The sequence below is a fragment of the Lynx canadensis genome, chromosome B3 (assembly GCF_007474595.2).
Source record: "Lynx canadensis isolate LIC74 chromosome B3, mLynCan4.pri.v2, whole genome shotgun sequence".
Lineage (NCBI taxonomy): Eukaryota > Metazoa > Chordata > Mammalia > Carnivora > Felidae > Lynx > Lynx canadensis.
Window position 1 is genome coordinate 118,252,940 of NC_044308.2, and position 23,537 is coordinate 118,276,476.

Genomic DNA, 23,537 nt, shown 5'->3' on the forward strand with positions numbered 1-23,537 from the left:
TTTTTTTGGCTTATCCAATCAGTAGTGTAAGGTAATAGTTAATAGTAGGCTTTTTTTTTTTTTAAGTTTATTTATTTATTTTTGAGAGAGAGAGCATGTGAGTGAGCACACAAGCCAGGAAGGGGCAGAGAGAGAGGGAGACACAGAATCCAAAACAGGTTCCAGGGTCTGAGCTGTCAGCACAGAGCCCGACATGGGGCTTGAACCCAGGTACCCTGAGATCATGATCTGAGCTGAAGTTGGATGCTCAGCCAACTGAGCACCCAGGCACCCCCTAAGTATAATCTTTTAATTACAATAGTAAAACTTAAAGAAAATAAAAAAGCAGGGATGCCTTAGTTGGTTGAGTGTCCAAGACTCTTGATTTTGGCTCAGGTCATGATCCCAGGGCCATGGGATTGAGCCCTGTGTTGGGCTCTGTGCTGAGCCTGGAGCCTGCTTGGGATTTCCTCTCTCCTTTGGCCCCTCTCCCCTGCTGGCTTGCGCAAATGCTCTCGCTTTTTAAAAACAAAAAAAAAAAGGCAGACAGAAAACAAGGTTCAAAACAAAACAAGCACTACACTGAATTAAAAATACCTCCACAGTTTTTGCTGCTTGAGAAGTATTCTCCCTGTTTGAGGATTCACATGCCTTGGGTGGCTGGACTTGTACTTGCATCCTGTTCTGAAGTAAGGAGAAGGGAGAAGGAATTAAAACAAAGCCTCTGAGTTTATCGTGTAGGAGATGTGGGGAATCTGGCTTCATAGGAACTCACTTCCCACATACTTACCATTTCCCAAAGGACCCCACCCTCCCTGACACTTACAACATTTATATAGTGAGTAATCCTTCCCTCTGCCACTGAAATGAAAGCATTTATAATGGCTATAGCACTTGTTTTTCTGAACCTTAAAAATAGCTTTAAAATTTTTTTTTTTAGCACTTATTTATTTTGGAGAAACAGAGCACAAGCAAGGGAGGGGCAGCGAGAGAGGGAGACACAGAATCTGAAGCAGGCTCTATCTAGGCTCTGAGCTGTCAGTCAGGACAGAGCCCGATGGAGGGCTCAAACCCATGAACCATGAGATCATGACTTTACCTGAAGTCGGACGCCTAACTGACTGAGCCACCCACGCCCCCCCGAAAATAGCTTTTAAAGACAAAACTATGGAGGCGGTAAAAAAAAAAAAAAAAAAAAATCAGTGGTTTCCCAGAGTTGTAGTAGGGAGAAAGAGATAAATAAACAGAATATAGAGGATTTTTAGGACAGTGAAACTATTCTATATGATACTATGGTGGATACATATTATTATTATACATTTTTCAAAACCCATGGAATGTGTGACACAAGACTGAACCTTAATGTAAACTATGGACTTTGGGTGATAGTGACATGTTAATGTACATTCATTGATTGTACACTCTGGTATAGGATGTTGATGGGGTAGAAAGGCTGTGTGAGGGCAAGGGGTATATGTAAACTCTGTACTTTGTTTTTTTATGTTTATTTTGAGAGAGCATGTGTGCACCGGCACATGGGAGCTGGTTGGGGAGGGACAGAGAAAGAAGGAGAGGGAGAATTCCCAGCAGGCTCCACGATGTCAGCACAGAGCCGACCTGGGGCTCAATCCCCTAACTGTGAGATCATAGACCTGAGTCAAAATCAAGAGTCAGAGGTTTAGCCAACTGAGTCATCCAACGGCCCTATGAACTCTGTACTTTCTGCTCAGTTTTGCTGTAAACCTAAAATTGCTCTAAAGAGTAAAGTCTATTTTTAAAGATAGAAATGACCTAGCAAGCTACACACACAAAAGGCCTATATGTTCTTTATCTTTTAGAAGTCTGTGCTAAAATATCTCTGAATGAAATGATGCATCCAAATTTGCCTCATACACAGGGGCAGGATGTATGGGAAAATAGATGAAATAAGATTAGCCATGAGTTAATAATTGAAGCTGAGTGAAGGGCACATGGGACTTCATTTTACATTTCTGACAGTATTTGTTTTAACTTTTTCCATAATAAAAAAGTGTTTTTTTTTTTTTTAATTAATGCTAAGTCATCATCTTAATATTTAGCTGCGAAGATTTTTCATTTTGGAAATCTATTAGTAGTTCTAGTGTTACTCTCCTTATTTAACACTTTGAAAGCACCTACACACCCCTTTGAGAAAGACCCTTTATTTTTTAGAACACCTTTATCGAGGTATAATTGGCATTCAGTAAACTACCCATATTTAAAGTATGTGATTTGATAAGTTTTGACATGTGAATATATCCTTGAAACAACCACCACAGTCAATGAACTTAATCACCCTCAGAGTTCCTCGTGTTCCTTTGCAGTCTTTGCCTCTTGCCTCTCCACAGCTACTCCTCATCCCCAGGCAAGTACTGATCAAATTTTTGTCACTATACTCTAGTTTTCACTTCCTAGACTTTTGTACAGATGAGATCATACAGTACATACTTTTTTGTCTGGCTTCCTTTTCTTTATTTTTAAATACTTATTTTTTGAGAGAGAGCAAGCGGGGGAGGGGCAGAGAGGGGGACAGAGGTTCTGAAGTGGGCTCTTCACTGACAGCAGAGAGCCCAAAGCAAGGCTCAAACTTAGGGAACTATGAGATCATGACTTGAGCTGAAGCTGGATGCTTGGTGGCCAACTGAGCCACCTAGGTGCTTTTCTTTTCTTTTCTTTTAATTTTTTTAACATTTATTCATTTTTGAAAGGCAGAGAGCGCGAACGGGGGAGGGGCAGAGAGAGACGGAGACACAGAAACAGAAGCAGGCTCCAGGCTCCGAGCTGTCAGCACAGAGCCCGACGCAGGGCTCGAACTCACGGACCGCGAGATCACAACCTGAGCCAAAGTCAGCCGCTTAACCGACTGAGCCACCCAGGCGCCCCGTTTTTATTTTCTTAACAGTGTCTTTTGAGAAGTGGAAATATATCGGTTTAGATACTGATGAAATCTTTTGTATCAGTTTTTTCCTTTGTAGACCTTTTTTTGGGTGTCATATCTAAAACATCTTTGCTTAACTCAGGTTCTCAAAAGTTTGTATGTTTTCTTCCGGAAACTTGACAGTTTTAGGTTTTATATTTAAGTCTGTATAGTATAATTTTTTTGTACATCATATAAGATATGGAAAAAGTTCATTTTTCTCCATTTGGATTTCCAATTGTTTCAGTACCATTTGTTGAAAAATTCTCCACCAAATTGCCTTTGTACCTTTGGCAAAAATCAATTGTCTAAATATGTATCTTTTTATTTCTGGACTTTCTGGTCTGTTCTGTTGGTCTATTTGTCGGTCTTTGTGCCACTACATTTTCTTGATTATTGTAACTGTATAAGAAGTCTTGAAATCAAATAGTGTTAGTTCTCTAACTTTGCAAGTTGTTTCAGATAGCATAGGTCTGGGGCGCCTGGGTGGCGCAGTCGGTTAAGCGTCCGACTTCAGCCAGGTCACGATCTCGCGGTCCGTGAGTTCGAGCCCCGCGTCAGGCTCTGGGCTGATGGCTCGGAGCCTGGAGCCTGTTTCCGATTCTGTGTCTCCCTCTCTCTCTGCCCCTCCCCCGTTCATGCTCTGTCTCTCTCTGTCCCAAAAATAAATAAAAACGTTGAAAAAAAAAATTAAAAAAAAAAAAAAAAAGATAGCATAGGTCCTTTGTATTCCCATATGGATTTTGCAAGCGTTTCTATAAAAAAGCCTGCTGGAATTTTGACTGAGATTACATTGAATCTATAGATCAGTTGGGAGTGAGGTATTGGTATAATTGACACCTTAACAGTAATGAGTCTTGGAGAGCCTGGGTGACTAAGTTGGTTAAGCATCTGACTTCGGCTCAGGCATGATCTTGTGGTTCATGGGTTTGAGCCCAGCACAGATCCTGCTTGCGATTCTCTCTCTTTGTCTCTCTCTACCCCTCCCTCACTCACGCTTTCTCTCTCTCTCAAAATAAATAAAATTAAAAAAAAAAAAAAAAAAGATGGGAATGCAAGCTGGTGCAGCCACTCTGGAAAACAGTATAGAGGTTCCTCAAAAAATTAAAAATAGAACTACCGTACGACTCACAATTGTACTAGTAGGCATTTATCCATGGGATAGAGGTGTGCTGTTTTGAAGAGACACATGCACCCCCATGTTTATAGCAGCACTATCAACAATAGCCAAAGTATGGAAAGAGCCCAAATGTCCATCCACGGATGAATGGATAAAGAAGATGTGGTATATATATACAATGGAGTATTACTCGCAATCAAAAAGAATGAAATCTTGCCATTTGCAACTACGTGGATGGAACTGGAGGGTATTATGCTAAGTGAAATTAGAGAAAGACAAAAATCATATGACTTCACTCATATGAGGACTTTAAGAGACAAAACAGATGAACATAAGGGAAGGGAAACAAAAATAATATAAAATCAGGGAGGGGGACAAAACAGAGGAGACTCATAAATATGGAGAACAAACTGAGGGTTACTGGAGGGGTTGTGGGAGGGGGAATGGGTTAAATGGGTAAGGGGCACTAAGGAATCTACTCCTGAAATCATTGTTGCACTATATGCTAATTTGGATGTAAATTAAAAATAATTAAAAATAAAGAATTAAGAAATTAAAAGAAACAATAATGAGCCTTTCAATCCATGAACACAACGTATCCATACATTTATTTAGGTCTTTAAAAAAATTTTTTTTAAATTTTTTGTTTATTTTTGAGAGAGAGAACGTGAGCGGGAGAGGGGTTAGAGAGAGAGGGAGACACAGAATCTGAAATAGGCTCCAGGCTTGGAGCTGTCAGCACAGAGCCCGATGTGGGGCTTGAACTCATGAGCCACGAGATCACAACCTGAGAAGGAGTTGAACACTTAACCAACTGAGCCACCCAGGCACCCTCCCAAAAACATTTTTTTTTTAAGTTGTGGTAAATAATATATAACAAAATTTAAAACTTACTATCTTAGCCATTTTTAAGTGTCCCGTTCAATAGTGTTAACTGTAGTCACATTGTGGTGCAGCAGAGCTCTACAAATTTTTCAACTTGTAAAACTGAAACTCTACACACTGAAGAACAACTCCTCGTTTCCCTCTTCCCCCAGCTCCTGGCAATCGCAATTATGCTTTCTGTTTTTTTGAGTTGATACTTGATACTTCAACAAGTAGAATTGTACAACATTTGTCTTTTTGTGACTTGTTTCACTTAGTATAATGTCCTCAGAGTTTCATCCATGTTTTAACATGTGACAAGATTTCCTTCTCTTTTAAGGCTGAATAATATTCCATTATACATATGTACCACATTTTCTTTATCTGTTGATGGACATTTGAGTAGCTCTGTCTAGGCTATTGTGAATAATGCTGCAGTGACCACTGGTGTGCAAATATCTCTTTAAGATATTGCTTTCAATTATTTTGGATATATACCCAGAAGTAGGGTTGCTGGATCATATGATAATTCTGTTTTTAATCTTTTGTCTATAAATGCCATGCCATTTTACATTCCTACCCATAGTGCACAAGGGTTTCAGTTTCTCTGCATCCTAATATTTGTTACTGTTTTGTTAGTAGCCATCCTAATGGTGATAAGATGATATCTCATTGTAGTTTTGATTTGTATTTCCCTAATGATTAGTGATCTTGAACATCTTTTTTTTTTTTTTTAAGTTTATTTTTCAGGGAGAGGGCAGAAGCGGGAGAGGGTCAGGAGCACCCGGGTGGCTCAGTCAGTTGGGCGTCCAACTTCGGCCCAGGTCATGATCCTGCACTTCGTGGGTTCAAACCCCGTGTCGGGCTCTGCTGATAGCTTAGAGCCTGGAGCCTGCTTCAGATTCTGTGTCTCCCTTCCTCTCTGCCCCTCCCCTGCTTGCATTCTGTCTTTCTGTTTCCCAGTAAATAAATAAATACTTAAAAAAAAAAAAAAAAAAAAAAGCAGGGAGGGACAGAGAGAAGGAGAGACAGAATCCCAAGCAGGCTCTGTGCCTTCAGCCCAGAGCCCAGTGTGGGGCTCGAAGTCATGAACTGTGAGATCATGACCTGAGCCCAAACCAAGAGTCAGACACTCAACTGACTGCACCACCCAGGCACCCCAAAAGCTATTTTTTAATGTTTTATTTATTTTTGAAAGAGAACGTGCGTGAGCGGGGAGGGGCAGAGAGAGGGAGACACAGAATCCAAAGCAGGCTCCAGGCTCTGAGCTGTCAACACAGAGCCCGATGCAGGGCTTGAACTCATGAACCGTGAATTCATGACCTGAGCCAAAGTTGGAAGCGTAACCGACTTAGCCACCCAGGTGCCCCTTGAACATCTTTTTATGTGCTTGTTGGCCTTTTGTCTATGTTGTTTGGAGGAATGTCTGTTCAAGTCTTTTGCCCATTTTAAATGAGATTATTTGTTTTTTGTCGTTGTTGCATTACATCCAAATATATTCTGGATATTTACCCTTTATCAGATACATGATTCGCAAATATTTTCTCCCATTCTGTGGTTCTTTTTTACTCTGCTGATTGTTTTTTTCATGCAAAGAAGTCTTAAAGTTTGATGTAGTCTCATTTTTCTATATTTGCTCTTGCTCTTTAATTTCTCTGAGCAAATATTTTGTAGTTTTCAATGCATAAGTATATTTGGGGCTCCTCAAGATCATGCTCATGTTCAGTGATTAGCTAGAAGGCCTCACAGAACTCTGAAAAGCTATTATACTCACTGGTTATAGTTTATTATAGAGAAAGGATACAAATTAAAATTAGTGACAGAAAAATGCATGTAGGGCAGAGTCCAGGGGATACCGGGCACAAGCTTCCAGTTGTTTTCTCCCAGCGGAGTTGGAGGAGCAGTACTTAATTCTTCCAGGAACAGCATGTGACAACATGCAGAGTATTGCCAACCAGGAAGCTTACTTGAGCTTTGGTGTCCAGGAGTTTTATTGGCTGTTGGTCGTGTAGACATGACTGACCATAGTTCTCCAGCCCCTCCCAAGGTCAAGCAGATACCTTGTGGCCCAAGACTTCCACCATAGATCACATTGTTAGCAATGTGACCCAAAGCTTCATGTAAATAAAAACACTCTTAACAGGCAGGATATTCCAAAGGCTTAGAGGTTATCGCCCAGGAACTAGGCCAAATCTTTCTTCGGTATGTACAGGGGTTGGACACCCCTTGACCTGCTGAGTTCATCCTTTACAGTAGGCCTTTCATATCTTTTCATCCTTCAGGTCTCAGCTCAAATACCACTTCCTCAGGAAGATATTATCTGACCACATTATCTAAAAGTAGTCCCATCCCACATATTTTTTATCACATCACCCTGTTATAGTACCATCCCACATTTATTACCTCTCTCCCCCTGTTTGAAATCAGTTCATGAGAACAAATACCTTATCTGTCCTTTGTCTCCTATATATCTGGCATTCACTTTTTTTTAAAATTTTTTTTAACGTTTATTTATTTTTGAGACAGAGGCAGAGCATGAACAGGGGAGGGGCAGAGAGAGAGGGAGACACAGAATCTGAAACAGGCTCCAGGCTCCGAGCTGTCAGCACAGAGCCCAACGCAGGGCTCGAACTCACAGACCGTGAGATCATGACCTGAGCCGAAGTCGGAAGCTTAACCGACCGAGCCATCCAGGCGCCCCGAGCATTCACTTTTTAAAAAATTAATTAGTAAGTGTAGTAATTATACCTAGAAACTAAAACAAAGTACCAAATATGGTTCTAAGTAGCATAAGCCAATGGCAAAGGATATGAATACTTAGTTAATAGAAAAAAAATGCTCATCTTTCCTAATAATAAAAGAAATAGAAGTTAAAATTATACTGCGAGCCCATATTTAACCTATCAAATTGGTAAAAAGCCAAGCATTTCATAGTTTACTGTGTTGACAAGGGCTTGTTGAGATAGGAACTCTTCTATACTGTTGAGTCTTTAAATTGGCACAACCTGTAGGGAGGGGGATTTGGCAATTGTATCAGGACTTCAAATGTGTTTGTACTTTGACCCAGCAGTTTTAGTTCAGAAAACTTACCTACAAATATGTTCTGCACATGTGAAATAACTTGCAGGGGGAATTCATTGTAGCAGTGTTTGTAAATGGCAAAAAGTTGGAAGGAAGTTAAATGTCCGTCTTTAGGGATTGGCCTAATAAATTACGATACATTCATACACTAGTTATGTAGCTGGTTTAAGTTGTTTTTTTTTTTTTCAAGGAATGAGGATGTACTTTCTGTACTGGTGTGTAAAAAAATCTCTAAGATCCGTAGTTAAGCAAAGAAATAAAAATACACAGTGCATTTATCATGCTACCATTTCTGTGTTAAGGCAGAATGAGAATATATATTGTATTTGCTTGTACATACATAAAGAAACTTTGAAAGGATTTGCAGAGAACAATGACTGGTAACCTGGAGGATGAGACAACTAAGTAGAGAGTTACTGGGAGATTTTCTTACTTCTTATACTCTTTGACTTTAGAACCATGTGAAAGTTTTACTTGTTTAAATAAATTTTATTAAAAAAATTTAAAACCTATAGTCAGTTTTAAGAATAGTATCTGAGGTACTATAAAGAGGAAGGGTTCATTAGACAGTGCTCTAGCATCCCATATCAGCTTCAAGGGCAGGGCAGGGTGGGGTTGGCGTTCATTATAAACTGGAACATCCAGTTGAGTACTGTGAAAGAACATATTATGATTGCCTCTTTCATGCTAGACTTACCCAATTACACTGTTCATGGAGCCTAATAGGACAGCTGTGGTGCCCTAGAAAGAACAGATTTCAAAAGCAAGAGACTTCAATTTGATTCCTGCCTCTGCTGTTGGACTTGAGATTTTGAACAAATTGTTTTAGTGTTCATCTACCAAAATCTTTTTCAGCATAGGAAAAGAATAAATGAGATGATGTGAGCATGTTTTGTAAATGATCAAATACTATATAGAGAGAGCTATTATTTGTATTTTAGGTTTTTTTTTTTAATGTTTATTTTTGAGAGAGAGAGAGCAGGCTGGGGAGGGGCAGAGAGGGAGACAGAGAATCTGAAACCGAGAGGGCTCTGCACTGACAGCAACAAGTCTGATGTGGGTCTCTAACTCAGAACCTCAAGATCATGACCTGAGCCAAAGTTGGACGCAACAGACTAAGCCCCCTAGGCACCCATATTTGTATTTTAGTTTATTCTGCACATTAATCGACCCATTAAATTGGTTATAATTGTATTGCTGAACACTAGTCACAAACATAACATTCTTATCAGCATATGACTTCATCACCTCCTTTAGAGAAAATAGAAATATGAATTCCCTCAACTCTTTGCTCCTCAGCTACTTGTCACACTGTGTCCCTGTCTTCCCGAGCCTTCATTTCCTTCCTACTGGACTTGGCCACTCCAGTGATGTGTGTTCAGCAAAAATTATCTTTCTTGTTGAGTGGTATATATATTTCTACCTTTGGTGCTTTGGAATAGTTTCCTTCCCATTCCTCATAGGGTTTGAGAGTCTTCATAAATACTTTCTCTGTGAGGTCAAAGAGTTACTTCCTGACCTCCAGGCTGAAGTAGAGGGCATCAGTTCCTTTGTAAGGCCAACTCCTCTATCCTTTGTTCCCCCCATTTATCCCCTACCCTATTCCCTGGCTTATATCATCAGTCTCTTCCACTAGTCCTAACTCTATACTGTGACTTGATAAGTACATTCAAATCTCTAACACCCCTAAAATGTTTTCAAATGTGAATCCCTTCTGTTGTCACATCTTTTAAAAATTTTTTTGCTTCAAAGAATGATTGCCTTTAATTTCTCAGTTTCCATTCCTTCCCCAGTTTATTATGATTTATGATCTGACTTCCCTCTTAACTTTATTACTTTTGTAAAAATATTGGCCAACTTCCTGCTGCTAAATTCGGTGGCTTTTCATTTCTCATACAGCCTGACTGTTGATGACACCTCTGAAATGTACTTCTCCTTTGGCTTCTGTGATGTATTGGTTCCTGGAATTTCTGGGTTCCTGGGTTCCTCTCCCCTATTCTTTTTTTTTTTTTAATGTAGCATTCTTTTTTTCTTTAATACTTATTTACTTTGAGAGAGCTAGAGTCAGAGTGTGCATGAACAGGGGAGGAGCAGAGGAGGAGCAGGAGAGAATCCCAAGCAGGCTCCGCACTGCCAGCACAGAGCCCGATGTGGGGCTTGAAAACCCACCAGCAGTGCGAGCTTGGCCTGAGCTGAAATCAAGAGTCAAACACTTAACTGACTGAGCCGCCCAGGCTCCCCCCTATTCTCTTAATCTCTTTGGCTGGTTTTTCTCCTATCACCTGCTGCTGAAGTTTAGAGGTTATTCACTTCTCTCCTTGGTCGTCATCCCCCTTTGTCCGCACCCCCACCTTGTTGCATTACATAATGACCAGCAAGTCCATACTGTTCCTGCTTTCCATCTATACACTGCCCCTGAGATTTCATCCATTTACATAACTATAGAAACTAATGACTTCCCCCAACTCCCTTCTGAGCTTGGAATTCTTTTTTAACTTTTTTTTTGAGTTTATTTATTTTGAGAGAGAGCGTGTGATCAAGGTAGCGGCAGAGAGGAGAGAGAGAATCCCAAGCAGCCTCTGTGCTGTCATTGCAGAGCCTGATGAGGGGCTCGAACTCAAACCTGAGCCGAAATCAAGAGTCAGACATTCAACTGATTGTCACCCAGGTGCCCTTGGGCTTGGTATTCTTAACTACCCTTGGACTTTGCTGCCTGGTTGCAGGTGCCTCACATAAACCTATCTTTCCTCCAGCCTGCCCATCTTCTTGTGTTCCTTGCTCTGTTAGTGCCATTACCACCTTCCTAGTCCCTTATGCTAGAAACCTCTAGGATCATCCTTGACTCCTTCCTGACCATCCACATGGAATTTGCCACAAAACCTGGTCAGTTCTGCTTCTGAAATACCTCTTATACATCTGTTTTTCGTCATCACTCTACCAGGTTTCTCCAAAATGAAACATAATCTAATGTGTCACTTCCTCAACCTTAACAATTTTTATGACTTTTTAAATTAATTTTTTAAAATTTATTTGTGGTTGATGGGGGGTGGGAGGGAGGGGAGGGTGGGTGATGGGCATTGAGGAGGGCATCTTTTGGGATGAGCACTGGGTGTTGTATGGAAACCAATTTGACAATAAATTTCATATATTAAAAATAAATAAATAAAAATAAAAGACATGAAAGGAAAAAAACCTAAACCTAAAAATAAATAAATAAAAATCCAAAAATAAATAAATAAATTTTATTTATTTATTTATTTTTGAGAGAGCAGGGGAGAGAGAGAGAGAGAGCAAGAGCTAGGGAAGGGCAGAGAGAGAGAGGGAGACACACAATCCGAGGCAGTCTCCAGACTCCCAGTTGTCAGCACAGAGTCCTGCGTGGGGCTCGAACGCACAAACCGTGAGATCATGACCTGAGCTGAAGTTGACACTTAACTGACTGAGTTGCCCAGGCACCCCAGCAATTTTTATGACTTTTTATTGTCTACAGGACAAAGTCTAAAGACCTTGGGCATGGCAAATGAGGTTCTTTACAACCTGTTCCTAACCTTTTCCTGCAAGCAGCCCTGACAGACTGTTTCCCAGCCAGCTCAGGCATACTCACTGGTTTTCTGTGTAGGCCTTGCTCTTTAACTTCACACCTCAGTCCCACAGTCATGTCTGCTTGGAGCCCATTCACCTTCCATTCACCACAGTCACTCTTCTGCTCAGGAATTGTATCTTTACAATTGCCTTTCTTGACCACATGGAATGATCAGTCCTGCAGCACTTTGTTCATGTCTCTGTTGTAATAGTTATCCTGTATTAAAGCTAACTTTATGATCTTTTTGAGGACAGCATCTAGATCTTTTTAATTTCAGTATTGCCACAGTATAGTACCTAGAATATAGAATTTTGATACTTACTTATGGGATGAATATATCCAAATAAAGTAAAAGAGAACTCAGCCCACACTGAGTCTGCAGAGCTCCCATGTTGTCTTGTGAACAGCACATTGAGAGGTGGTTAAGAGCTTGTTTTCTGGGGGGCTCCTGGGTGGCTCAGTCCGTTGGGCGTCTGACTTGGGCTAGGTCATGATCTCGTGGCTCATGGATTCAAGCCCCATGCTGGGCTCTGTGCTGTTTGCTCAGAGCCTGGAGCCTGCTTCAGATTCTATGTCTCTGTCTCTCTGCCCCTGCCCACTCAGGCGCGCGCACGCGCTCTCTCTCTTTCTCTCTCTCTCTCTCTCTCTCTCTCTCTCAAAAATGAAAATAAAAAAAAAAATTTTAAAAGAGCTTGATATCTGTAGTTGGGCATGCCTGGGTTCAAACCCTCTCTGTAATGCTTCCTAGCTATGGCCATTCCCCTGTCTATAAAGTGGTGATGACGAGAGGCTGTGAGAATTTAACATAAGCACATATCACAATCTCCAGTACATTGTAATAATGTTAAGCTGTTATTAAGATTATAATGTATTTTTAATGAATAACAGTAATACTTAGTCAAAAACAAGGTAAAAGTGGCATGTTCTCACATGATTTTCCCAAGAGAACCTGTTCTTTCTTTATTTTGAGAGAGAGAGCGTGCACACGTGCACATATGTGCAAGCAGGGAAGGGGCAGAGAAAGAGGGAGAGGGAGGATCTTAAGCAGGCTCCACACATGGGGCTCAATCCCACACCCATGAGATCAATCCCATGACTGTAAGATCATGACCTGAGCCAAAATCAAGAGTTGGTCACTCAACAGACTGAGCCACCTAGGTGCCCCTAAGAGAACCTGTTGTTGTTCTTCTCCTTCTTCATTTTTTTTTAAGCGTATTTGTATATTTGGAGAGAGACTGACACAGTGTGGGTAGGGGAGGGGCAGAGAGAGAGAGAGAGAGAGAGAGAGAGAGAGAGAGAGAATCCCAAGCAGGCTCCAAACTACATCACAGAACCTGATGTGGGGCTTGAACCCACGAGCCATGAGATCATGACCTGATCTGAAACCAAGAGTAGGGTGCTTAACCAAGCGGATTACGTTTTACCAGCAACAGTGACTATCAGTCTGCTTTCATCTCCTATTCTGTACTTATCTGGGAAGAGGAGTGTTGTTCTTTTTCTCCTGTTATTTATTATTTTTATTACTGTTGTTAATACTCTTGGTATCCACTCTCCCCTTTACAAAAACCGAGTTTTAGATATGAACAGTGATAAGCGAAGTAAGACAGAGAAAGGCAAGTATGTGGAATTTAAGAAACAAAATGGATGAACATAGGGGAAGGGAAGGAAAAATAAAATGTGATAAAAACAGAGAGAGAGGCAAACCATATTAGCCTCTTAAATACAGACAAGAAATGGGTTACTAGAGGGGAGGTCTGTGGGGGGATGGGCTAAATGGGTGATGGGTATTAAGGAGGGTGCTGTTGGGATGAGCTCTGGGTGCTATATGTAAGTGATGAATCACTGGTTTCTACTCCGGAAACCAATACTGCACTGTATGTTAACTGACTTGAATTTAAATTTAAAAAATATATGAACAATGATAACAAAAAGGAAGTTGAACTTGAAGAGTAAGAAAGGGTAAACCCAGGACAAGGATGAAAATAGTGTTTAGATTAAGAGACTGAGGAAAGTAGAATCTAAGGAAGGTTCTAGTTTTATTCTGTCATTCATCAAATATTTATTGTTCCCTCTAATACAGGCAAGGTGAGGGGTATCAGAATTGTATAAGGCCTAATTTTATCTCTCTCTAAAGATTTTTAAAAATCCTTTAAATAATTTTTGTACACTTTTTTAAATGTTTATTTTGAGAGAGAGAACACAAGTGGGGGAGAGTCAGAGAGAGAGGGAGACAGAATCTGAAGCAGGCTCCAGGCTCTGAGCTCAGCACAGAACCCAATGCAGGGCTGTAACTCATAAACCATGAGATCATTACGTGAGCCAAAGTCAGACGCCCAGCTGACTGAGCCACCCACATGCCCCTAAGTAAATTTTTTGAGAGAATTGTAGATTTACATGAAATTGTAAGAAATAGATCCCTTGTATATCACTATAAGGATTTTGTTTATTTTTTAACTTTTTTTAATGTTTTATTTTTTGAGAGACAGAGCGCCAGCAGGGGTGGGGCAAAGAGAGAGGGAGACAGAATCCAAAGCAGGCTTCAGGGTCTGAACTGTCAGCACAGAGCCCAATACTGGGTTTGAACCCATAGACATGAGATCATGACTTGAGTCAAAGTCGGACACTCAACTGACTGAGCCACCCAGGTGCCCCCAGCACAGGGATTTTAAATCTTATTAATAATGAAGGTGAAGGGTGCCTGCCTGGCTCAGCGGTGGAGCATGCTACTCTGGATCTCCGGGTCATGAGTTCGAGCCCCACATTGGGTGTAGAGCTTACTTAAAATTAAGAAGGTGAGACAGTTCCTTGTAAAACTGGTATGAAAGAAACCTCAGATAGAAAGCACTTTATAATTTTGAGAAAGGTGAGATTACTGTGCTTGTAAGCATTAGGAAATAAAGTTTTCACGCAGGTGTCAGTTTTTAAGCCAAACCTCAGAGGATGAGTACAATTGCTTTAGGTTGAGAATGGAGGGTGAGAATGAGGTAAACTAAGAGCCAGGTGAGAGAGAGGACCTGGGTTCCTTCACTGGTCAGTGGCGAATAAAATCTAGACTTTTAAACTGCACATCTCTTGTGAATTGATTCTTTTTGCCTCAGACTTTCAGAACTCAAGTAATGATGGGCCTCTTCTTAATCTCAGGTCTAATTGTTATGTTTTCTGTGTTTAATATAGAATACCTTGATTCTGGGGAGTCTGACTTACTGAAAATAGTTCCTCTTGTGCTTTTAGAATGACAGTAGAGAACGGCTTGAGCATAGCAGTGAAAGGCGGAGGCGTGGCAACCCTGAGCTATCTAACGGACGACCCCAGGGTAACTCACGGCAGGTGGTGGAACAAGATGAAGAAGAAGATGAAGAGCTGACGTTGAAATATGGCGCCAAACATGTGATCATGCTCTTTGTCCCGGTGACCCTCTGTATGGTGGTGGTCGTGGCTACCATCAAATCAGTCAGCTTCTATACCCGGAAGGATGGACAGCTGTATGTATGAGTGTTTTGTTTTATCATTCTCAAGGCTGATACGGCTTTTCTTCATTCTGTGTCATTATCACTTTGGTGGCCTCTGCTCTGAAGGGACGCAAAGGCTAGAGAGTTCATTCTCTCGGACAGCCAGAAGCAGTTGAGATAATGAGGGGTGATTATTGATGCTTTAAGTAGAGAAAATGAGAGCTATAGAATTTTATTTCATGTATGGTATCACTGGATAGAGCTGAATTTATTTGGAATTGAGCAGGTAAAGAATTGAATATTGATTTTTTTTCCACCTCAGGGCCATTGGTCCCATTGTTCTGCTGGAAGGTTCTTTCCTTTTCTGGCTTTTAAAAAAATGTTTATTTATTTGAGAGAGAGAGAGAGGGAGCATATGTGTGTGTGATTGGGGGAGGGGCAGAGAGAGAGGGAGAGAAAGAATCTCAAGCAGGCTCTGTGCTCAATCCCATGAATCGCAAGATCATCATGACATGAGCCAAAACCGAGTCAGATGCTCAACCTATGGAGCCACCCAGGTGCTCCTCCTTTTTAACTTCGATGGATTAATTCCTCTCATCTTTCTCATCTTCCCTTAAATGTCTAAGTACTCAAAGATAATTGCCCTGATCCTTATAAGAGAATTAGGTCCTTCCTGATGTTCTTTCTCATAGCAACCTGTTCTTTTTCACCTGTCACAAGATGCAAATCTGTTATTTATTTACAGTATTTAAAGCCTGGTTTCCTTCTATACTGTAAGGCTTATGAGGGCAACTAGTGTCCAGGGCTAGTTATGTAATAAATGCTCAGTAAAAAGTCGTTAAATGAAAGGATGAAGAATTAATACAAGCTGGCATTCTCTAGACTCTTGGGAGACTGTTGTGTTGATTCTCTGGTGCTGTTGGTACGACCCCTTTACCTTTAAGAAAAATGCTTTCAGATTCACCTAGTTCTGTCTCAGGGACTCCCATTGGGCTCAAACAGAGTTTTAAGTGAATTTTGGAATTTGAAATTAGCGAACTGTGTGGTGTTCTGAAAGCCAAACTTGTAATGTTTTGGAAGAAACGCTAAGATAATGAGTAAAGGGCAGGGATTGGAGACAGTAGCCAAAAGAGACTAGGTAATATTATCTGTATACGTTAGAGTTAGTTTGGGCTACATGTTATAGAACAAGGGTTAGTAAGCCATAGTCCAAAGGACAGATCCGCCTGCCATCTGTTTTTATAAATAAACTTTTACTGAAACACAACCATGTTCATTCATTTATATATTGTCTATGGCTGTCTTCGTACTGACTTCATACTACAATGGCAGGGTTCAGTGGTTGGAACAGAGACCATATGGCAAAATTTAAAATATATACTCTCTTGGGGTGCCTGGGTGGCTCAGTCAGTTGAGCATCCCGACTTTTGCTATCAGCTCAGGTCATGATCCCAGGGTTATGGGATCGAGTCCTGCATTGGGCTTTGTACAGAGTGTGGAGTCTGCTTAAAATTGACTCTCTCTCTCTCTCTATTGTCTTATGTGTATTCTGCTTTCGTCGGTATGCTAGGCGGGGAGGACTTCTTAGCGTAAGACGAACAGACCATAGACGCCTCCGAATCAAACTACTCATTCGACACGAAATCCTCCTCTCCTAGCCGATTACCCTCTAGCTACCTAAGCTCTACTCTTCCATCCTCCTCCTCCTCCTCCTCCTCCTCCTCCTCCTCCTCCTCCTCCTCTTCCTCCTCCTCTTCCTTCCCCTCTCTCCCACCCATGCCTGCACTCTCTGTCTCTAAAATAAATAATGAAATAAAATAAAATTTAAAAAATGTGTACTCTCTAGTTCTTTACAGAAAGTTGCCTGACCCTGTTACAGGAAATGAAAACAACTGGTTTAAATGGTATACATATTTTATCTGTTTCCCAGAGAGTGGTATTGGGTACTCAGTCCAGATTGGTATAGTGACTTCACATTTTTCAAGGATTCAGTCTTCTTTCCTTTTCCTTTAGCTTCTATCATTTATGTTATTCAAGGTTCCTTATTGGTACTGGAGCTCTAGGCTTCAAATCAGACAACAGGAAGCAGGAAGGAGTGGCAGAGAAGAGGATATAAGACATCTCAGCAGAATTAACGCCTTTCTTAGAAGTTAAGCACAACATATCCGCTTATAACTCATTGACCATATTTAGCCTCATGGCCACACGTAACTGTAAAGAAGTCAGAAAAAAGTCTTTTAGCTGGGAGACTGAGGACCTGGAATAAAAGCATGTTTATGTGAATGAGAAACCAAGGGGAAGATGGATATATTGTATCAGAACAGTTCCTATAGGTGAAAAAAAATAATTGTAAGCCACTGTATTATAAGCCCTCTTCCTCTGACAACTATTTGTAGCCTCGGTATATGGCAGAACCCAGTTCTTTAACAAATTGCTAATAAGCTATGGAGAAATAACATTTGAGGAGTAATTATTTCAATATAAAGCATCCACTAGATGGAGCCAGTGTCTGGTTCACAGAAGTCCACCTCTCCATATTTTGGATATCTCTTTTTATCTTGAAGCACTTTATTTATTTATTTATTTACTTATTATTTTCTGAAGTTTATTTATTTTGAGAGAGAGACAGCAGGAGTCATGGAGGGGCAGAGAGAGAGGGAGAGAGAGAGAGTCCCAAGCAGGTTCTGCACTGTCAGCACAGAGTCCAACGTGGGGCTTGATCTCATGAACCATGAGATCAGGACCTGAGCTGAAACCAAGAGTCAGATGCTTAACCGATTGAGCCACCCAGGCGACCCTAAAGCACTTATTTTAAAGTATAGCTAATTTTCTTAGCTAAAATTCTTGGCTAGATTGCTGAGATGGAAAAAAGGTCACTTAAAGATACCAGTTTGAATCAAAGAAACAAGACAAGGAGAGGGTATGTGGTTTGACCTGGGGCTTTTGTGTTTTGTTTTATTACAGAATCTATACCCCATTCACAGAAGACACCGAGACCGTGGGGCAGAGAGCCCTACACTCAATTCTGAATGCTGCTATCATGATCAGCGTCATTGTTGTCATGACTATTCTCCTGGTGGTTCTGTATAAATACAGGTGCTATAAGGTGAGCGTGAGATATGGAGCTTTGGTTTCTACCATGTTCTTTTTGTGATTGGGTTTTCCTGTCTTGTACAAAAGGGTCTTATGTTGTAGAACTGATTTGATTTTGAGTTTTAATTTTTTTTTAATTTTTAGTTTAACTTTAAAAATTTAATTTTTAATTTTCAGATTTTCTTGAGTACAGGCCAGTAGAGCCTCCTTCAGACCCTGGTGTTAAACTCATTGGTGACTGGTTATATTCCCACTTCTGTATTGGGAGCCATCCATTCCCATACTATCTCTCCTGCAGGAGCACTAGTTCTTTCCTTGGGAAATAAGGGCAGGGGAGATTGTGCGGGAAAGACACAGGCCCAACACTCCCAGCCTCTGCCCACTTAGCTCACCTGCTATCTAAGGGATTCACTCTTGAATTTTTGCCACCTGGCACATATTTCAGATGCGTGCCTCAGAAAAATCACAAATTATTATAAGTCATGAGCCTTTAGGGTCTTTCTCAAAGAAAAGAAATGAATGATAACTTTCCAAATATTGAAGTCTACTCGATTTCCTTCTATTTATTTCTGTATATTCTTTAACATGGTTAAGATAAAATGTATAATCAGTATGTGTCCTTTCTTAACTTTTACTTTGGGATAAGCATTTTTCCATATTATAAATTCTCAGAAAATATGTCTAAAGGCTACATAACATTTGACTCAATGAGCGTATTGTAATTTACTTTCCCTAATCTCCCTGATGTTGGACATTTAAGTTGTTTCCAGTTTTTTGCTATTCTAAACAATGAATGTCTTTGTGGAGCTTTTTCAGTTTTTCACATTATTTCCTTAGGGTAAAATCCTAGACACAGAATTTCAGGGATGAATTATCTACATATTTTTAACCATCATGGTGTGCAAAATTCCTTTTTCAAAATGATAGTATCAGTTTGTACTTAACACTAGTAGAGAATGAGAATGTCTTACCCTACATTTACCAGCATTGAATTTTAATTTTTATAGATGAAACAAAATGCCTTAATTTGCATTTGGCTGGTATTTAGTAAGATCAAATACCTTTCCAGTGTTCACGAACTTTAAAATTATGCAGAATTTAACCTTGCTTGTTGAAAGTTTGAGTGCGTGGGAGTGTTAACCTAAGTGTTGGCCATCTGTAGTCTTGACATTGTTAGCAAGTGGAAAAGATGGAAGACAGGTGTGTATGATGATGGCAAGTGTCATTAATACTCAGAAAACCAAAGAGCGAATGATGTAAACCCTTGCTGCAAAGCATTCTCCTCCCCGTTTAAGTATCTTCATGACAATAACTTTGTCTGCCTGTGTTTACTTACTAGGTGCATGTTTCTGCTCTGCTGGACTCACTCTGTGACTCTTATCTAGATTACATGCTACTTTTCTTCTTTGCGTTTTATGGGGAGTCTGTATCCTGTTTAGGGTCATAACCACACCTGTACACCTTGAGGAAGGACCAATAAGTTCATAACAGCTTTAAAAGTTTGCTTTCCTAAGCTTCTTCCTTTCTGTGATCTCCCTGGTACTTTTTGGGTTTTTTGGCCTCCCTTTTCCATTCCTCCAGCTAGAAATGACTTTATTTTACCAATGATGGGGCTTTGTTTTACCAATGATGGGGCCACAAAGTGGGAGGACAGAGAGAAATGAAACAAGTGCAATGTGCCCCACTCTCTGGGACGTACAGCTCCTCCAGGTTACAGAGGAAACTTCCCCTCTGAAATTTAGGCTCCTGCAACCCCCACTGCCACCCCCACAGGATTCTTTGGGGGCTGAATGTGAGAGAATGGTGAAAGGAAAAACCCAAAATTGATATTTTTGCATTCTCTTTTTTGTTAGGAGACCTCTTTCCTGTTCCTTTCCAGAACTAGGCTTCTAGAGCTCTCACTGTCTTGCTAATGCCCAGTCAGAGCTGCATTGAATTCTAATGGAGGAGGATAGTACTGGAGGGGAAAAAGTGATCAACTTATTTCTCATTCCCCAGCCCACCTAACTCTGTTCACTTTTCAGAGTCCTCACCTAGCAGCCGCATGCATTCTCTCCAAGTTTTATGGTTGCGTTTGGCAGGAGAGACAGGATAGGTGTGCTTTTACTCCATGGCACCTCGAACCTCTCTTGATACGTTTTTGGTCAGTTTTGTGCATCTTTTAGTTACATCTCATGTAACTCTTTTAGAAAGTATGCAAGGGTTTATTTTCAGCCACATTTCTACATTTGTTCGTTCATGGGTGTTGTTTTGTTTTGCTTTTTAATATTAAGTTCAAGTCTTAGCAGGCACAGCCAATTCTATAGGAACAAGTTGTTTACTTTGATTCCTAGAGTAAAATAAAAGGAGCTTTTGAGTCAGAAATTCAGAAACTTGCCAGGACCTGTTTGGAAATAAACCCTGAAGATTTGTTATGTCAGTGGTTGGTTGTGCAATGTCTGTGAGAAGCACAAGAAGCTAAAAGACCAAACAAACTTTTAAAAAAGTAGAAACTGAAAAGGCAGTTAATTATTACATACATATCAGGTTATAGATGAAACTATATAACTTACCAAAAGCACATGATTTCCGGCCTGGCTAGTTTAGGGTTTAGAGGAGATGCCTGCTGTTCTACACTGAAGCATGGCTCTTTTCTTTCAGAGCCTTTAGCACAGGAAAGCTGAACTAGGGATTTTTGCAAGATGAGAAAAAAAAGCCTGTTTTACCACCTGATGTCCTAGAAAAAGGGCAAGTGCTATTTAGTCATCATCAGAAGAGGCTTTGAATTCAGGTAATAATTCAGAAAATCATAACATTAGTGACCAAAAACCATTATTACAGACAAAGGGCTAATATCTTTACAATATGAAGAGCCCTTTCAAACTATTAAGAAAATTATGAACATCGTAGGGGCGCCTGGCTCCTACGTAGGGGCGGCTGCCTTGTTTGGTAGAGCATGTGGCCCTTGACCTCTGGCTTGTAAGTTTGAGCCCCACATTGGGTGTAGAGATTACTTTTTAAAAAAATGAAATCTTTATAAAAAAAAAATTAGGAACATCCTGTAAATTTTTAGAAACCCAAGCCACAGGAATTACAAAGGAAATGTAGATGGTCAGGAGAGAAACAGACAGATGTGTATATATGTTTCCTCAATAGAAAAACAAGAAACATTAGAATAACAAATTGATACATTTCACCTATTGACTTGGTAAAGATTAATACAGGCTTTTTTGTGTGTGAAGTCACTAAGCCAATATATATCAATAGTCAGTAATAAGAGTCTGTACACTTTGATTCCATAATTTTGCTTTCATGATATATCTGAAATAAAGAATTTGAAATGCAGGAAAATATGTGCGTGCTAAGATATTTATCCTAGCATAAATTACAATTGAGAAAAAATTGGAAATTGTAATTCCCTAAGAAATTGGGAATAAGAAAAGGTTAAATAAATAAGAAAAGGTTAAGGGGCACCTGGGTAGCTCAGTTGGTTAAGCATCCGACTCTTGATTTCAGCTCTGGTCATCTCTCACAGTTCATGAGATCAAGCCCCTCATTGGGCAGAGAGAGAATTCCAAGGAGGCTTTGCACTGACAACACGGAGCCTCCTTGGAATTCTCTCTCTACCCCTCTCTTGCTTGCTCGCTCTCTCTCAAAATAAACTAAAACATTTTTTAAAAGGCAGAATATTAAACTATATATTACTTGATTCTAATATTGTTAAAAGGTCTTTATACATGCAGACAGAAAACATACCTGAAAAAAAAAAGTTAATTAACAACTTTGTCCCCAATCAGTGGGAATTGTTTCCTTCTTTTAGTGTTTATCTTCTCAATATTATGCATATATGTTGCTTTTCTTTTCAGATAAATGCTTTCTTAAAATAATGCCCCCATGTTCCCTTGCTGAAAAAACAAAGAGCTTATCTCAAGAAAGATGAGAATTTCTAGTATTCAGTGTTTACTCCTGCTTTTTAATTCAGCACTTAATACGGGGTACCAATGTACATCTTCCACTTGTTAAAGCTCTTCTGTTTTGTAATATTTTATATAACTTTTTAGTTTTGTAATGGATTATTTCTGTAGCTGAGACTTGGGAGCATGAGGGACTGGGAAGCCCTCAAGGAGGTTGCTTTTTGCTCTTTCAGCTTTACTGGGTTTTCTGCAGACCAACCAGAGGAAGGGCTCCCTTTAGACTATTTTGCTAAAGTTGAAGTATTCAGAGGGAAGTGTATAGGTGTCTTCACTTTACTTTGATATGTATTAAAAGTAAAAAGGACTAATAGATGGCGAACTGGATAGAAATGCTGCAAAGCCAAATATAGCAAAATGTGAATGGTAGCTGGATATTCACTGTGAAATTCTTTAAACTTTGCTGTATGTTTGAAAAATTTTTTATAATACATTGTTGGGGGAAATTTTTGTGAAAGAACACTAGAAATTAAGTTTGTTGTATTCAGGTAGTCAGTTTAGAATACTCAGATGTCCAAGGAATACCAGCTTCCATGTAAAGCCATTCTTTTGACTTTTCCCCAAATTGTACCATTTTATAAAGTTGTTCTAAAGAAAAAGAGGCAGCAGAAGTCTTTCAAAGGCATTGACAATCATAGATCACCTTGGGTAATCAAAACAGAACCACAAGAGAAAGAAAAACTAACATACATTTTAATCACAACTAGATTTTGATAGCTTAGAGCCTGATTATTGGAACAACTGGATCTGGGAGGTGGGTGTGGGAGTTTTTTTTTTTTTAATGAAGACAAAATAATACTCTGGTAAGAGACTATGTTTGGAAAATTTACTGGTTAAGTAACTTCTGTCATTAAACAGTAAGCTTCATTGAAAGATTGAAGCATATAATGGGTGTATCCACCTCAAAATAATTTCAATTTGGTTAGAAATTACTTGACAGGTTTTTTTTGTGCTTCTCCATTCTGTTCTTAAAATCTCCAGGCTCCCTGGGTTGTATTGTATTTTCCCAAATACACCTGTTACATAAAATTAACATTTAAAATGTTCATCTTGTGTAACAGATGACAAAAGTCAAATTCTGATTCTCTCTCTCATATTCATAAGCTGTACATGAGTAATAGTGACTAATATTTGTATAGTGCTGTATGAATTGTGCATGATGATGGACTTAGAAGTGTTCCAAAGAATTCGTAATATTACTACTTAGTAATGAACCATGTTAAATAAAATAGAAAGTGTTCTAATACTTACTGAAACTTTAGATTCTGAATATTTCATCAAATGGTTATATAATTTAAAGGCTTATTTTTGTTAATACAGTTAATGTATCCATATATAAGTCACCTAATGGAATATCTGATTTTCAATTTTATTGTATTCAGTTTTTTTCTATTTATTTCAGAAATACCACAAAAAATTTCCATTGAAAATATTGCTCCTTTAAAGTTTAAATGTGGACCTTTGGTTCCCCAAAAGTCAAATG

General features: G+C 39.7%; 1 protein-coding gene across 3 annotated transcripts in view; it reads left to right on the forward strand.

The window, feature by feature from the left end:
* The window catches only part of PSEN1 (presenilin 1), a 72,094-nt gene that overhangs the window by 19,308 nt on the left and 29,249 nt on the right, over positions 1–23,537 (forward strand). For all 3 annotated transcript variants that reach the window (XM_030319490.1, XM_030319493.1, XM_030319491.1), the window contains 2 exons: positions 14,794–15,044; positions 17,976–18,117. In XM_030319490.1, coding sequence (XP_030175350.1) covers positions 14,794–15,044; positions 17,976–18,117 — 393 coding nt within the window. The remainder of the gene's footprint in view (positions 1–14,793; positions 15,045–17,975; positions 18,118–23,537) is intronic.